Source organism: Platalea leucorodia (genome assembly GCF_965183815.1).
Source record: "Platalea leucorodia genome assembly, chromosome: 21".
In the NCBI taxonomy this organism is placed as follows: domain Eukaryota; kingdom Metazoa; phylum Chordata; class Aves; order Pelecaniformes; family Threskiornithidae; genus Platalea; species Platalea leucorodia.
This window is the reverse complement of record NC_138843.1, coordinates 5,174,608-5,189,353: the sequence shown is the minus strand read 5'-3', so window position 1 is coordinate 5,189,353 and position 14,746 is coordinate 5,174,608. Positions and strand designations below refer to the sequence as shown.

The 14,746-nt window shown below is 59.6% G+C and overlaps 2 protein-coding genes across 3 annotated transcripts; both read right to left on the bottom strand.

Annotated features, from left to right (window-relative positions):
• Window positions 1-2,872: 2,872 nt before the first annotated feature.
• Window positions 2,873-6,875, bottom strand: PEAK3 (PEAK family member 3). 2 transcript variants are annotated; one of them, XM_082331574.1, is made up of 5 exons: window positions 6,754-6,875; window positions 6,579-6,630; window positions 5,838-5,983; window positions 4,940-5,586; window positions 2,873-4,357 (listed from the first exon to the last, which is right to left on the bottom strand). In XM_082331574.1, the coding sequence occupies exons 1-5, from the start codon at window positions 6,833-6,835 to the stop codon at window positions 3,362-3,364; spliced, it is 1,923 nt and encodes a 640-aa protein (XP_082187700.1). In that variant the 5' UTR covers window positions 6,836-6,875; the 3' UTR covers window positions 2,873-3,361. The 2 variants fall into 2 exon arrangements, with proteins under 2 accessions (XP_082187700.1, XP_082187701.1); XM_082331575.1 differs by lacking the exon at window positions 6,579-6,630.
• A 5,669-nt stretch (window positions 6,876-12,544) lies between these two features.
• On the bottom strand, window positions 12,545-14,362 carry LINGO3 (leucine rich repeat and Ig domain containing 3; the record flags this gene model as incomplete). The annotated part of the gene is made up of 1 exon (XM_082330991.1): window positions 12,545-14,362. The coding sequence occupies one exon, from the start codon at window positions 14,360-14,362 to the stop codon at window positions 12,545-12,547; it is 1,818 nt and encodes a 605-aa protein (XP_082187117.1).
• Between the last annotated feature and the right edge of the window lie 384 nt (window positions 14,363-14,746).

Here is a 14,746-nt window from a genome sequence, read left to right as displayed (position 1 = left end):
TGCTTGACTGGAACTCATGGCTGCGCTCTACCAGGACTTGAAATAATCTAGCGATCCTGTCAAAGCCTACTTTTAGTGAAATAATAAGCAGGTTGTCCATTTCCGCTGGGGATTAGGATCACCGCATCCCTGCTCTGTCGGTGTTTCATGGGACGCTTCGGGGCCTGCGTTAGTTGGGAAGTCAGAAGCGAGATGCCAAGAAGCAGAACTCGGGCCTGCCTTGAGCTTCGAGTGTCTTTGAGTATCGAATATGCAACTTTGACCCCTGAAGTCTTGATGTTACCCGTAAGAGCGTCTGACGGTAGCGTGTGTTGCGCAGGCAGGATGGCTTGATGAGCTCTCGGCTGCCAGCTAGGAAGGCTTGTGGCACTTCCAGAGCGAAATGCTGCCACTGAAGCTCTCGGCGCGGGAGCGGCAGCTCTCCTGGGGAGACGGATGGGGGCTGGCGCCGAAGGGGAAGGGGCTGTTGTCAGGCAGTGCCTCTTGGGGGGTCCCCAGGCATCTGTTTGGGAAATGGCTGCGTGTGTAGGCCTAGAATTAAAACTTGCACTGAAGTTACTAGAGAGAATTTGCCAAAGGGCCATGCTTTAAAGCATCGTATTTCAATTTTTCTCAGTACTTGCTGCTTGGGAGGCTCGTTTGGCATCATTTGAGCTGATCTTTCCTCTACAACACCTCGGAGCAGCGCGTCCCAGGGATGGGTTATTTTACCAGGTTGTTACGCTGTGAGTCCCTGTAAATGGAAGCGCAGGATCTCGGCCAGCCTGTGCTCTGCCGGGGGCCTGACGGCCCCGCTGCGCGTGGCTCTGGGAGCTCCCCAGCGTGAAATGTCGTAGGTAAGCGAGGGGCCCGAGGCTCACCCCGCAGGCCCTCCCCAGGCAGGTGCTCTGGGCTGCGCGGTACTGGGATCGCACGGAATACGCCAAAATGTAATCCCTGAAATTCCCTTCTCGGCGATGCAGCAGGGAGCAGATCCCGTAGCAGATCTGCAGCACAGAGTAACCCCGGGGGACGGCACCGTGTTCCCGGAGAGCCTGTTGTTAAATCAGCAACACGGTGACAGGCGAATGTTCTTGCTGGCCTGTTTAATTAATTAGCTTCAGATATTTATATCAGCCTCTCGCTAACGCTGCCCCAGCTCCTTGGGGCGCGGGGGGTAGCACAGCGTCACCGCTGCTGGGACCGAGGGTCCCGGCTGCGCTGCAGTCCAGTGCATGCGAGAGGTCTCCTTCCCGCAGGACTCTGGCCAATTTTTTTGTGGCCCTACAGTGGTGTTCTTCCTGTGGGTTTGTTTGGAAAGCTGTGAACTTGCTGTTCATGGTGTGCTGGAGGGCAGCGAAGAGGGGGTGGGCGCGACCGGGGAGAGGCTGCTCCTGCTTTACTCAAAGGTCTGCAGTTCATAAACTGGTTCTCCAGAGAAATTCTTGTTTTCCTCTGTGCCGTGGTCTGCTTTCCGCAGGGATGTGCGAGCGTGGAGACGTACGTGGCCCTGCCTTGAAGGCCGTGGTCCCCTGTAGACGTTTCGCTGACCTTGGGTGCTCCAAGCTGCTCCTGGCAGAAGGGGAAGGGGTCACCCAAGGTGGAAACCAGAAGCAGGGGTGCAGGGGGTGCCTGGGGCTGCAGGTGCTGGCAGAAATGGGTTTTGTCTTTGTTTTTCCAGGATCGGATGCCCAAGGTGGCTTTGGGTGAGCTGCTGCCGTGCCACGGGCTTTACTGCCATCTTGTAGCCACGCAAGATACTACAGGAGAGGCGTTGGGGGCTGCAGGGCTGGGGCTCACCCAGGACGACCCCTCCTGCATGTTTTGGGCCCAAAAGCCCACACTGAGATCTGAACGATGTTGCTGTGGACCAGCCGTGCTTGGGTGGTGACCCTGTCAGGGTTCGTGTGGCCGGGGAGCTTGTTTGGTCCCCCTTGCTCGTCCAGCCTCGGCAGGGAGGCCATGCTGCTGGGTTTGGGTGCTGCTCCGGGAGGGAACCGTCGCCCCACCGCGCACGGAGCCTCGCACAGAGGGGCTGCGGTCTTGGCTGGGTCTTTGGCCCCGCTGCCGCCCAGACGATGAGGCTGCTGCCTGCCCACGCTCAGCAGGCAGGGCAGGAGGCAGAAACCCAGCGACCGGGGGAGCTGGGAGCGTTGCTGCTCTGTGGTTTCATCTTGGGAGGGGTCACAGCTCCAGTTTACCAGGGGTTTTTTTGAGCTCAGGGACTCCTAGGAGGAATTCTCCCCATTTCAGCTGTGCCCCTGGCTCCGGCGGCTGCCTGGTGTGCCACAGCTCACGTCCACGGGCACGTGGGGCTGCCCCAGCGGCAGCTCTGGGGAAGCTGGGGAAGGTCCCTCCCACTGCATGCACAGCCCACGGAGGCTGCTCTTGCTGCTGTCAGCTGATAGCTGCGAGTGGATTAATAACTACTTCATTAATAATAATATCAATGACCTGCGCAGGGCCTTGCACATCATTCCACTGTGACGGGCACCTGGCATCCGCACAGGTTTGGGGACCAGGGCGCAGATCCCGCGTGGTGCTGCGTGTTTTACGCCAGCAGCAGATGCAACGGCCCTGCCTTGGTGCAGCCAGCGACCGACCCCGCAGCCTGGTCCCTGGGCCCAGCAGCCGTAAACTGCCCCGAGTGGTTTACTAGCCACCGTCGAGGATGTTCTGGCTAATCACCGCCGGGCAGTGAAGTTTGGCTTTGTGTTCCTCCCTGGATAGATCACCGGGGTGTGTGATGGTGGCAAAGAAGCACATAAAGGACCAGTGTTTAAGAGGCTCAGCTCTGGGTTTTATTGAAGCTGTGTGGCTGTTGTATTTCCCCCTTTAAAATGTCATTTGTATTTGTGACTATGCCACCAACTGTTCCTAAAAAGAGCGGGCTATACGAGGTGGTGTATTTCTCCTTTGCTAACAGTGCATCAAGGTGAGCTGTCATGTGTGGCTTTGCGTTGTTATTTGAAAGAGCGAAAGCCTCGTGGCCGCAGGAGGGGTCTGAGGGGGTTTTGTGCAAAGTCTAAGGCCTGTAACTTTACTCGGGATAACCAGCCACTAAACTGGGGCTTGATCCTGTGGCTTCCATCCAGCCATCTTTCCTGAGATGCTCCGATAAACTGGACTCCCAGCACCAAACAAAAATTGGCCAAGGGTGTCAAAACACACCCTGCGTTGTGGGAGCCACGGGTGGGAGTTTGGTCCCAGCTTCGTACTCGTGTGCTGTGGGGGAAGCGGGTTCGGGTTTGCAAACAGAGTTTTCCCAGCCAGGACCAGCTTGGGTTCCTTGTGGGAGATGGCAGCTGGTGGATTTGGCCAGGTCCCCGTGGGCTCTTGGTTTTGGGGAGAGCTTTTGGGTGGGCTGAACTTCAGCTTGCCTTTAGGGAGTGTAGAGAGCCTGGGTGACTTGGTAGAGCGTGTGTTCAGTGGCCTCCTTGAAGTACTGGCAGCAGAGCCACTCCTCGAGGCCGGGGCTCGCCCCTGCCCCAGCCGAATTCTCTGCAAACTGCAGGAGCAGCAGAGCCCTCTTCACCTCCACCCAGCTCCGGAGCAGGGCAAGGGTCTTCTTGCTTCGGGCGAAGAGCTCCTGGCGAGGGCCCCAGAGCAGGACCTGCAGGATGCTCCTTGCCTGCTCGATGGAGACCCTCTTGCAGGGATCTCTGTGGAGAAGCAGCATGGCCAGACGCTTGAGTCCCGTGGAATAGATGGACAGGGAGGGGATTTCAGGGAGCCTATTGCTTCTGAACCCCAAGGCGTTTTCCAGAGAGATGTCCACGTGCAAGATCCGATAGATCAGCATGCCTACATTCAGCTCATCTGCCGCCGGGGAGGGCGGTGCAGCAAGCCCCTCGGTCCAGTCCTGCTCTTGGCTGGTAGAACAAGGTCTTTGCTTGTCTTTAACCTTGAAGAAGCTGCTGATGAGCAGCCGTGGAAGGGACAGGGATGCCTCCTTGCTTTGCTGGCTCCGGGGAGGACACGGGCACCGCACTAGCAGCAGGTTGTCGAGGCAGAGGTCCCCCCGCCCCACGTTCTGCGCCCGGAGGTGCTCCAGCCCCATGCACACCTGCAGGAGGAGGAGGCAAGCCAGGCGTTCGTAGTGCCCGGGGCTGGTCCTGTGCAAACCGTGGGATTCCTTCACAAAGCCCGCCAGGGTCTGGTAGGGAACCTCAGGAGAAATAAGGACCTGCAGGACAGGGTGGGTGGCAAGACGGGCTGGCTCCTCTCCAGAAGGGGACCGACTCTGCTGCGCAGGGCTTCCCGGGAGCACCAGCTCCCGAGGGAGGCGGTCGGTGAAGCGGCCGATCAGGCGCTGGATGCTGCAGTGGGCCCCAAGGGAGCTCTGCACCCCCAGGCTGGTGCAGCCCAGCTTGGGGACCTGCAAGGAGAGACAGGGCATGGCCAGCTGCACGAGGATGGAGCCACAGGGTGCCCTGTCCTGGGCTGGGCCACCACCTCATCTCAGGGCCATCAGCCCTGGTCTGAGCCAGGCACAGTGCTGGGCTCCCCCCGCACCCTCCAATCCCACTGGTGCCTGCTGGATCGGCTTTGAGCAAGAAATGGGAACGGGGGGGAGGAGGTGTAACCCCCAGGCAAGCTGCAGAGCCGCTGTGATGGGTCTCATCCTGCACTGCCTGAGGACCCAGCTCTGCTCCAGCCTCTACTTTGCATCCGCTGGCCCCTCGAGACCAGGGCATCTCCCCCAGCGGTGCCGTTCTCCTCGCCGTGCCCTTTGGACCCGTGGGAGCTGTCACCCTCACCTCCCCAGCCCACGCTGGCAGCGCTGTCTCATTTAGCAAATGCAGAAGTAGGTGCAGAAAGAGGAACTGCCTGTGTGACAGGGGTCAGTGGAAAAGCCAACGCTCCCGGTTCATGCCTGCCTGCAGCACCGCAGCCCCCTGTGCCCCGGGAGCCAGCGCCCTCTGCACCACCCGGGCATTTTCCCCAATTCCCTGCTTACCTTGGCTGCAAACACCAGCTGCGTTTGCTCAAAAGTGAAGCCCACCCGGAAATACCAAGCGTCCCCGCTTTCGCAGCACGGCTCCCGGTCCAGGATGCTGAGCGCTGCCCAGCCCTTCCCCGCCAGCTCTGCTTCCAGAAGCTGCTGCCGCTCCTCCGGCCCCACGAGCCCCTCCTGGATGCGAGCCGAGAGCCGGGCCAGGGCGGCCGTCTGGCACCCCAAAACCACCCCGCACACCCCAGACGGGCTCTCCAGGGACTGCAGGAGCTGCCCCAGCTCCCCGTCCACCGTCCTGAACGTCAGCTCCGCTGGGCTGGGTGATGAGGCTTTTTGCGGGCTGCTCCGGGCCACTGGTTCCCCCAGGCTTTGGGACTTGGTCAGGGGCTTCTTGGATCCCCAGGAGGGTCTGTCCCACGGGGGGATGGAGCTGGGAGCCCCCTCCTCGTGCTGCGGATGGAGTGGTGGGATGCTGCCAGCCCATGGTGCGAGGTCACCCCGATGGTGCCGGGATGGCCCCTGCTCCGGGAGGGACTCCGCTCGCTGGAGCTGCTTCTTCGGCAATGGGGGAGGCAGGGGCTGAGAGGGGGATCTGCCGGCTCCTTCCCCTCGGCTAGCCTTGCGGGGGACAAGGTGGGCTCGCAGCTCTCCTGGGGAGGGAGGAACAGACACGGCAGGGCTAAGACTTCCCGGGGTGGGGGTGCAAGAAAGTGGGAGACGGGGCGGTACGGGGGTTATTTGCCCCACTGCGTATTTCCAGCCCCAAAGTGATGCCCAGTGCCAGCCAGAGGGGTGACAGTCGGGTGCTGCAGGAGGACGGGGACAGCAGCGGGGTTCATCCCCACCATCCGAGCAGACACCTCGGCGGGCAGGAGGGCAGCGGGGTCAGGGCATCACTCACCCACGTTGCTGTAGATGAGGGCTGAGTCGGGGGGTCGAGACGGGCGGCCCCCCGGGGTGTCCGGCGTGGGGGTGGGTGGTCCGGGGGCACCCAGGTCCAGGCTGCCGCAGCGGGCGCGCATGCTGCCCCGCGCCTGCACGACGGCCCTGCAGGGAGCCGGGAGTCAGCGCTCGCCCCCCCGGGGGGGTTTCCGACTCCTTTTGGTGCTGGCTCAGGGGAAGAATAAGGAGAAAGGGGAAGCGGTGGCCTGGGGAGCCCTGGCTGCGTGGTTTTGGGGCAAAAGACAGGGAGTTTGGTGGCTCAGTGACTCCAGCTCCTGCACAGGGGGGTCCTGGGGGTGCTCCCGAGGGGTGGGGGCTGCCTTGGGGGCTTCACGTGCACTGGTTCACACCCATGCGGGTACAGAGCGGGGAGTGGGTACACGCGGGGTCACGTCTGCCCTGCGGTCCCTGTTGGGTGGCCGCACGGAGGACGCGGTGGTGGGAGAGGTGTGGGACGAGAGCAGGAAAAGCCTTCAACACCCCCCGGGATGGGGGGTCTGTGGGGAGGGAGGGAAAAGCAGAGAGCCCGTGAGGAGGAGAGCAGCGGGAAGCAGCCGTCCACAGCCCCCGTTGGGGTTTCGCTTCCCCGTCCTGGCCAGGCTCAGCGCAAACTGCAGCTCTGACCCTGCTGCCACAAGCGGTACCGAAACCACGGTGGCTTTCTTTAAAAACTCCGGTTTCTGCTGGGGACATCACTCACGGTGCAACTTCAGGCTTTGCCCCTCTTCGGCGCAGCTCGGCCCTGTTACCCCCTGGGGAACCGGGGATTATTGCCCTGCCTCTTGCCACGGTGCAAAGCACTGGGCTGAGGGAGCCGTGCTGGGGTGCTGCTGGGAAGCGCCTTTTTGGGCCCCATTTGCAGAGCAGTTTGGTACCTCTGAGTTTTTCCTGGCAGCGCTGGGGGCTTGAGGGGCTCCAACTCCATCTCCTGGCTTGGCGGTGGCTCCCGCTCCCCATCGCAGGCTCCCCCGGTGCTGGCCATGGCGCTGCTGGGAATCGCCTTGCACAACTCGCTGCAACCCCGTTCGCAGGAGGATGTTCTTTCAAAACCTGCTTCTTGCAAGTCTAAAGGAAGCTGGAGGCTTGGCCTCGCTCCCCGGCAGCCCCCGGTGCTGCTCTGGGGCCGCACGCTGCCCGTGGCGGCTCCTGCTGCGGCCGCAGTAATTGCATCGCCTTCGGTGCAACCTGTTGCAATGGGTTTGCTTTTCCTGAGCTGCTCAGGGAGGCTTTGCACTCCTCCTCCCAGGCTGCTTTCTGGATGGCAGCTGTATCGAAGAGGGGGTATTTCCACGGTAAAACCCCCCAAACCACGTAATTAATTCCCTGCTCTCCAGGTTGTGTTACTCTAGATGGATTAGCGAGGTGAAATTTTTTTTGTTTTCTTCAATGTGTTTTGCTGGGATTTCCCGCAGCCGTTGCACAAGAGGAGCCCAGTCATTAGAAAACACTTTTTTTTTCCTCCCAGAGCTTTACAGGCGCTGAGAGAGCATGAAGCAACACAACTCAGCTGCTGGGAAAAAAAAAAATCTCCCCATCGGTGTCGGTCCCCTCTAGGCTAAAGTCACTCTTTTAACACTCCAAACCCCCAAATATTTTACTATCTCCTCCCTTCTATTCAGTCTTTGAGCTAATTAATAAATAACTAATGGCACTAATTAGCCTGGGTGGGTGGGCGAGCCCCTCTGCCGAGGGCTGCGGGAAGCCAGCTTCAGGGATGTCTCCTGGGAGCACTGAGGCCGGGGATGAGCAGGCTTCGAGGGACGTGGATTTGCACAAAAAAAGTGGAAACATCCACCGTATTTCCACTGTTTGAGCCGGACCGTGCATCCCAGCGGCGGGGCGGGTGCCCGCGGGACCGGGCGCCTCGCCAGGGCTTTTGGGGGCCGGTTTGGGGCTCAATGGGTGCCCGTGAGCCTGAAGCCGCTCCCTACGAGGCGACCGCCCACCTCGGCGGTTTCCTTGCTGTGTATTTTGCAATCTGTATTGCCCAGCCGACACCAAGCAAGCCGGTAGGTTTTTGTCTGTTTGCCCGCAGCGCTTGCCAAGGGCCATTTCTGTGGTGCCGGGGCCATATGCTAGAGCTGATAAAAATACGTATCGGGGCTGAGTCACGTTTGAATCAGGCACTAGCTCAGCGAGGATGTGCAAGATTTTGGGAGATTACGATCTGCATTGGTACCCGCCTGGCCCTTCCCACGCTGCTGCCTGCTTCGCTGCCGGGGGTGCTCGCCCCTGCGCCCCAGCCCCGGCCGGGTCTGCAGCCCACCCCTGCCCCGCGGCGAGGCTTGGCTTTGCGTTGCTCCCTCAACATGTCATCTAGGGCTGTAATGCTGTAAAAATAAAGAATATAACAACTGGAGGATTTAGGATTCAGTGGGATCCTGTTGTTCAGCAACGAGGTCAATATGTATGTCCCTCATCCCAGTAAGTCATTTATGTTAACGACTGTACAACAAACTATTTTAAGCAACGGTAAATCTATTAGAAGCATCAATATTTTTTCCCTAATGAGTAATGTTACCGTCAAGATAAACCGGAGTCCATTAGGAACAAAATTACAGAATTAATGCAATGAATGTGACCCCACCAAGCCGGAGAGAGGTGGCACAAGTGGGGCAGGCAGGAATTGCCTTTTGCAAAAGTATTAGCTGCAAATTTCCCGATGCTTCTTCTTATCATAAAGGAGACAATGCCAAGTTTAAAAGCCACCCGAGCCCTTAAAAAGGCCTGTGATTTTACATTGCTAAGCCCTGCAGGACAAGTAAGCAAATGCTGATTTGCGTGTCCAAGCTCCGGGGCACCCCGAACCCACCGGTGGGTTCCTCTCTCCCAGGCTGACAAAGCAGCTGCAAGACACCGATGGCAAACGCAGTCTCTGGTCCAGGGGTGCCGAGCTCTTTGCCCCCCCGAGCTGCACAGGGCTGGGATTTGGGGACCGCAGGGAATCTTTACTTAGCCGAAGTCTTTTTAATTTGTAAGGAAATTGATTTCTCTTCCCAGTGGGAGATCTGATCTTTAAATGCACCTGCTGGAAAATTGCATTTTTCTAATTGTCTTTATTTTTTGGTGTTCTTTTTTGGTCTTTATTCTCAATATATCACTGCTGCGGGCTCTTGGCTCAGGACAGGTCAGGGCGGTACCCGTCGGGCTGCCGTGGGCACACGGGCTGGGCGCAGCGGGCACCGACACCACCTGAGCCGGTTTCTCAGCATCTTCGGTCCTGGCACATCTCATTCCCCAAAAGCTGCCGAAGGCGTGGGTGGGCTCAGCCCTGGCTCCCACGGGTGTCCCTGAGCCCACGGTGCACCCAGGCCCTTCGGCACAGGCACGAACTGTAACCCCAGCCCTTAACCTCCTGGGCGCTCTTGTGCCATGCAATATTTTTTCATGCAGGAAATGAGAGAAAAAACCCCAATTTCCTCTTTTATGCCCAGGAGAGCTGGGGGGGCTGCGGGAGGCCCGGCAGCACCCAGGTTATTTTGCAACCGGAGCTGCTCTCCTTTAGGTGCTGGGAGCCTCCCCAGGACTCTGGGGAGCAGCGGCGTGTGGGATTTTGGGGTGCAGAGGCTGGGAACTGGCCCAGGGCCCTTTTCTCCAGCAGATGGAGGCGTTGCTTTGCTTCCACCACCCCGCAGGCTCCCAGTCCCCAGCCCAGTGCCCTGCTGGGAAGGCTGGGACTGGGGGGCTGGCAAGGGGACAGGCCAGCCACTGAGCCTGGAAGGAGGGAAATGGGGGGTTTTGGAGAGGCGTAGCAGCCCCTTTGCTGGGGACACAAGGACAGATGGTCCTCAGCCAGCTGGGCAAGGGGACACTGGGATGGCCGAGCCCCCAGTTTCCCTGCAAGCAGGAGGTGAGCTTCTGGCTTTGCACCCTTCAGCTTAAGGGCATACTTATAAACACTCTATTAATAATAGCTTAATAGCAGTGGCAGTTTGTTAACACCTGTGCATTAATCATTTATTAGTTATTAATATGGACTTTAGTGCCCTCTGAAAGTTGGTTTAGCATCCTTTATTAAGGGGTTTGCAGGGCTGATGGTGGTGATGACCAGGCGATGGGCTGCAAACCCCAAGCCCTGCTGGGCACTGCTGCCAAGTCTCCAGCCATCACTGATTTCAACCTGGGGGTTTGCTCCCAGTTTGTCACATGTGGGTGAATTTAATTTTTAAACAAGGTTGGTCAAACGTCATTAAACGACTGGCTGGACCCTGCTCTTTGGCAGCAAAAGGGTCCTCGCCTGCGGCAAGGGATGCCCTGGGGTGCTGCACTTCCAGCTTCACCCGACCTCCAGCCCTCCCTATTCTCCCAGTCTGGGTTTTCCTGCTGTTTTTCTGGGATGGACGATCATCCTAAACTGAACTGTGGGCATTTAACATCTGCCTGAACCCTGGGACACCCTTCAGGCTTGCACCAGGCTGGAGCAGGTCTGGAGAGCACCAAGGCACGAATCCTGCACATGGTGCAGGCGGTTCTGACAGCCCTTGCTGGGTCCTGCCCAGCTCAGCCCTGCTCGGGCTTTCTCTGCTGACTTTGGCTTTTCTTATTTGAGCCACATGGAGAAGGAAAGGGGGTAAAAACCAAACAAGCCACAAAAGTCCCTTTTTTTTTTTTTTCTTTTTCCCCCGCAAATACATTTCACATGCTCGTTACATATAAAACTGGGCCAGGTCTGCAGTGCTCAGACCTGCCTTTGCTCCCGGCTGCAGGGGTCCGTGCCTGACCCCTCCCCACCCCCCAGTAAAAAACCCCAGACACTGAACAAGGGCGCGCGGGTGACGCTGGTGGGACCCGTGGTAGGACACGGCATGCACGGCTCGGGGAGCGAGGGGGCACCGGGCATGCGAAGGCGCCGCGGGCAACGGCCGGACCCACGGCAGGGGATGGATGGGGAGAGATGGGCAGCACCCCCCGCCGCAGGTCAGGGGCCGGATCCTGGCAGTGACCGGTTGCAGCCCAGGGAGCACCTCGCTTGAAGAGGGCCGGGTGCTGAGCCTGCCAGCTCCTTTGCCCCTCTCCCTGCTGGGGCTCAGCCGGGGGCCACCCAACGCCCATGGGTGCGAGAGCAGGACAGGGTGCAGGGGACGACCCGAGCAGCCGCTCTCACTTGTGCCCCACGCAGGGAAGCTCACGGTGGGGCCTCAGCCCCGACCCCTCGGGAGCTCCTGCCTCCAGCGCAGCCCTGAAGGCCTGGGGATGCCCGGCAGGAGACAGGCAGCTGCCTTCTCCAGCTCCCGAAGCGAGCGTGCCCAGCCTGACCACCACCGGCTGGAGAAGGGATACCCAGGTGGGGGGACGTGCCTGCAGGAATGGGGACAGAGGTGGGACCTGCAGCAACCCCCGGGATGCACACGGTGAGAGGAGGAAGCGATGGGCTCCCCAGCCCATCTAGGTCCCATCCAGGCTCTTCCAGCTGTGCCAGCTCTGCTCCTTCGCCCACCCAAATCCCTACACCCTGAGCCGAAGCCAGCAGTGCCCTGGGCAGGGGTGGGAGGGGAAGCCAGGGACCGTCCCCGCGGCAGCAGGGAGCGGAGCTTGGGACACCGACCCGCGGTCCCCAGTGCCAGAGAGTGCAAGATCCGGGCAGACACGATGGAGATGCCAGCCAGGACCTTCTCCCGGCGTTTGCTTTTGCTGTTGGTTCCCAAGCTGCTTGTCCCAAGCCTTTTTCTCCTCTTCTTTCCTGGGCTGTACGGCCTCCCTGCACAGGACGAGCCAGCTCCTGCTCTCCCACAGACTTCAACTTCGCAAGCCAAAGAAAATGGACCCAAAAGTGCCTTTTTCACCTGCATGAATCCCAACTCCCCACCCCTTCACCCCCGCCGCTGCTGTGCTGGCTTGGGCGGAGGCGAATATGGAGCCTTGCGTCGCCCTGGGGCTGCTCCTCCCGATTTTAATGACCTTGCCCTCATTTTGCCTCTTCGTTCCCTTTTTTTCTTGCTGACACCTCCTCAGAGCTGGCCTTGGGTGGGTTATTATTGCTTGTGCAGGAGCATCCCTGGGCACCCACGTTTGCAGATGCCGTGCCTTAAATCCATTGATGGGACGCTCTCAAGGCACAGCCGTGCCCCAGGGGGTCCGGCTTTGCCGAGGGACTGGGGGAGACCCCCAGCTCGGCACAACCTCCCCCAGCGCCCCAGTCCCGCATCGCCCCGGAAGACTTTTCTCTTGGAAATTCATTAAAAAAAAAAAATCATTGGACCAAAAAATAACCCAACAACAAGAAAAGAGAAGAACCATAAACAACCACTATGAAAGTTTTCCAGAGTCTCTTAAAAAAAAAGGGAAAGGGGGAAAAAAAAGGAAGCAGTTTTTTCCCAGGCCCAAATGCTGCTGATCTCTTGGCTAGAGAAATGCATAGTTGGTAGCAAAAATGTCGGCTACATTGGGAGCCCCTGGAGCTGGGACGGCCCCTGAGCCATTGTGCCCCGAGGGCTCACCGTGGGGCTGGGACAGCCGGGGTCATCGCTCCCCAACCCTGAGGTCCATGCGGTTCTGACCCTGCTGGCCCGCAGCGCCTCTGGCATGTCTCCGGCCACGTCCCGGCACAGCGAGGTCTCGCTGCCAGCCCCGGGACGTCACCAGTGCTCCCACACCCCCGCCGGCCCCGTCCTGCCGTGGCTGTGCCCAGGGCCAGGCAGCAGACAACAGTTCTCCTCTGGGAGAGGCTCAGATCATCTTCATGTTGAACTTTCTGGCTCCTCCTTGGCCGGTGGTGGTGGTGGGACCATCCACCTTGCGGAAGGAGTACTCCACTGAGAAATTGTTCTTGTGCTGCCCCCGGCCCCGGCTCCAGACGAAGAGGAGGAGGAAGCAGAAGAGCACCACACCCAGGAAGGTGATGCAGCCCATGGCCGTGGAGACCAAGATGGTCTTGAGGTCCAACGTAAACTTCAAGAAGACTTGCGTGTCGTTGTGGGAGGTGTCGTTGAACTCGCTGAGGTACAAAGTTCGGTTCGCATAGTGGGAGCCGTCAGCTGGCCGCCCCTTGACTGTCAGGGTGGCGAAGTAGGTGTCGTTGCCTCCCGCATTGCTGGCGATGCAGATGTAGGTGCCACTGTCCTGCACCTGGGCGAAGCGGATCTCCAGGGTGCCCCCGGGCAGCACGGTTGCCCGCCCTGTGCTGCGGGTGGTGATCATGCGGTGCTGGGGGGACACCCAGGCGATGGAAGGGTCCGGCTCCCCATCCGCCCGGCAAAAGAAGGACACGGACTGCCCTTCCCGGGCCGTCACATGCTGCAGCTTCCGATCCCTTATCTTGGGCTTCTGGCAGGTGAAGTACTCGAAGAGCACAGAGTCCGGGAAGTCGCGCAGGGCATTGCCCTGGATTTCGGGTGGCGAGGAGCACATGGGCTGCTGCCCGTCGAAGTTGAGCGTCTTCCGTCGCTGCAGGATCCAGAGGAGGCGGCAGTCGCAGGCCAGGGGGTTCCTGTCCACCCGCAGCGTCTCCAGCGTGTTGACGGAGTGGAAGGTGCTCTCCTCCAGCGTGGAGAGAAAGTTGCTGGAGAGGTTGAGCAACCGGATTTGTCTCAGGCCAGAGAAAGCCTGCGGCTCCACGGACACCAAGAGAGCACCCACGATGTGGAGCTCCTGGAGCCGGATGAGGTCTTTAAAGGAGCCCTTCAGCACAGTGCTAATGGGGTTGTAGGACAGGTTCAGGTACCGGAGGTACACCAGGTTCCTCAAGGCAGCAGTGGGCACGGCTGTGATGTTGGTGTAGGTGATGGAGAGCGAGGTGAGGTTCAGGCCCTGGAAGCTGGTGGGGGAGACGTCTTCCAGCAGCGGCCAGTTGTCGATCTCCAGCTGCAGGAGGTTGTAGAGCTTCTTGAAGTTTTGGTCCTCCAGTGCGGAGATACTGAGGTGCCGGAGCCGCAGCACCTCCAGGTTCTGGAGGTAGGAGAGCGACTCAGCCGAGATGGAGGTCAGGTTGCACTTCTCGATGGTCAGCTGCTCCAGGCCAAGCAGCCCCGAGAAGGCCCGCTGGGAGATGTACACCAAGTCGTTATCACCCACCTCCAGGCTTTTCAGGTTCCGCAGGTCCTGGAACATGTAGTCCAGCAGGATGACAAGTTTGTTCTCGCTGATGTCCAGGAGGGTGAGGTTGGTCAGCTTGGTGAAGACCCCAGGGGGGATGAGCTTGAGCTGGTTCCCCCGCAGCCGCAAGGTCTGCAGGTTAAACAGGTTGCTGAAGGCGCCCGGCTCCACATTGGAGATGATGTTCTCGCTGAAATCCAGCTCCTCCAGCAGCGGGTATGGGGAGAGGTCCCCCGGGTTCAGGCAGCGGATGCGGTTCTTGTTGAGGTCCAGGATCTTGGTCTCGGTGGGGATGCCCTCGGGGATGGAGGTGAGCCGCTTGCGGTGACACACCACCGACTTGATCTGTGGGGCGCACTCGCAGCGGGCAGGGCAGGCTGCCACCCGCGGGGGGCTCAGGAGGACCAGGTGGAGGAGCAGGACCAGGAGCCAACATGTCATTGTGTAGAGCATGGTCTTATGGGCTCACTACCATTCTCCCATGCACCTGGAAGGGAGAGAGATGTGGAGTCAGCGGCGAGCCCAGGAGAGCTTTGCAAAGTCCTACCCAGCCCCAGATCACCCATCTGTGGGTTGAGACTGGAAAATGCTCCCCAAACCATGGCTCACAGCCCTGATAAGGTCCCAGCCCCCCCCAGGAAACCCTCCAGACCCCTTTCTTGGCACCTAATGTGTGACCCAGTGATTGTGCCCTATGCAAACCTGGGCTAAACAAGCCTCACTGCCTGCAAGCACCGTTAGGAGAGCAGGGAAATTGAGGCAGGGGGAGATATTTGCAAGAGGAGACAAGACTGCAGACCCACATCTCAGCCTCTGCCCCCCCGCCGGCTCATACTT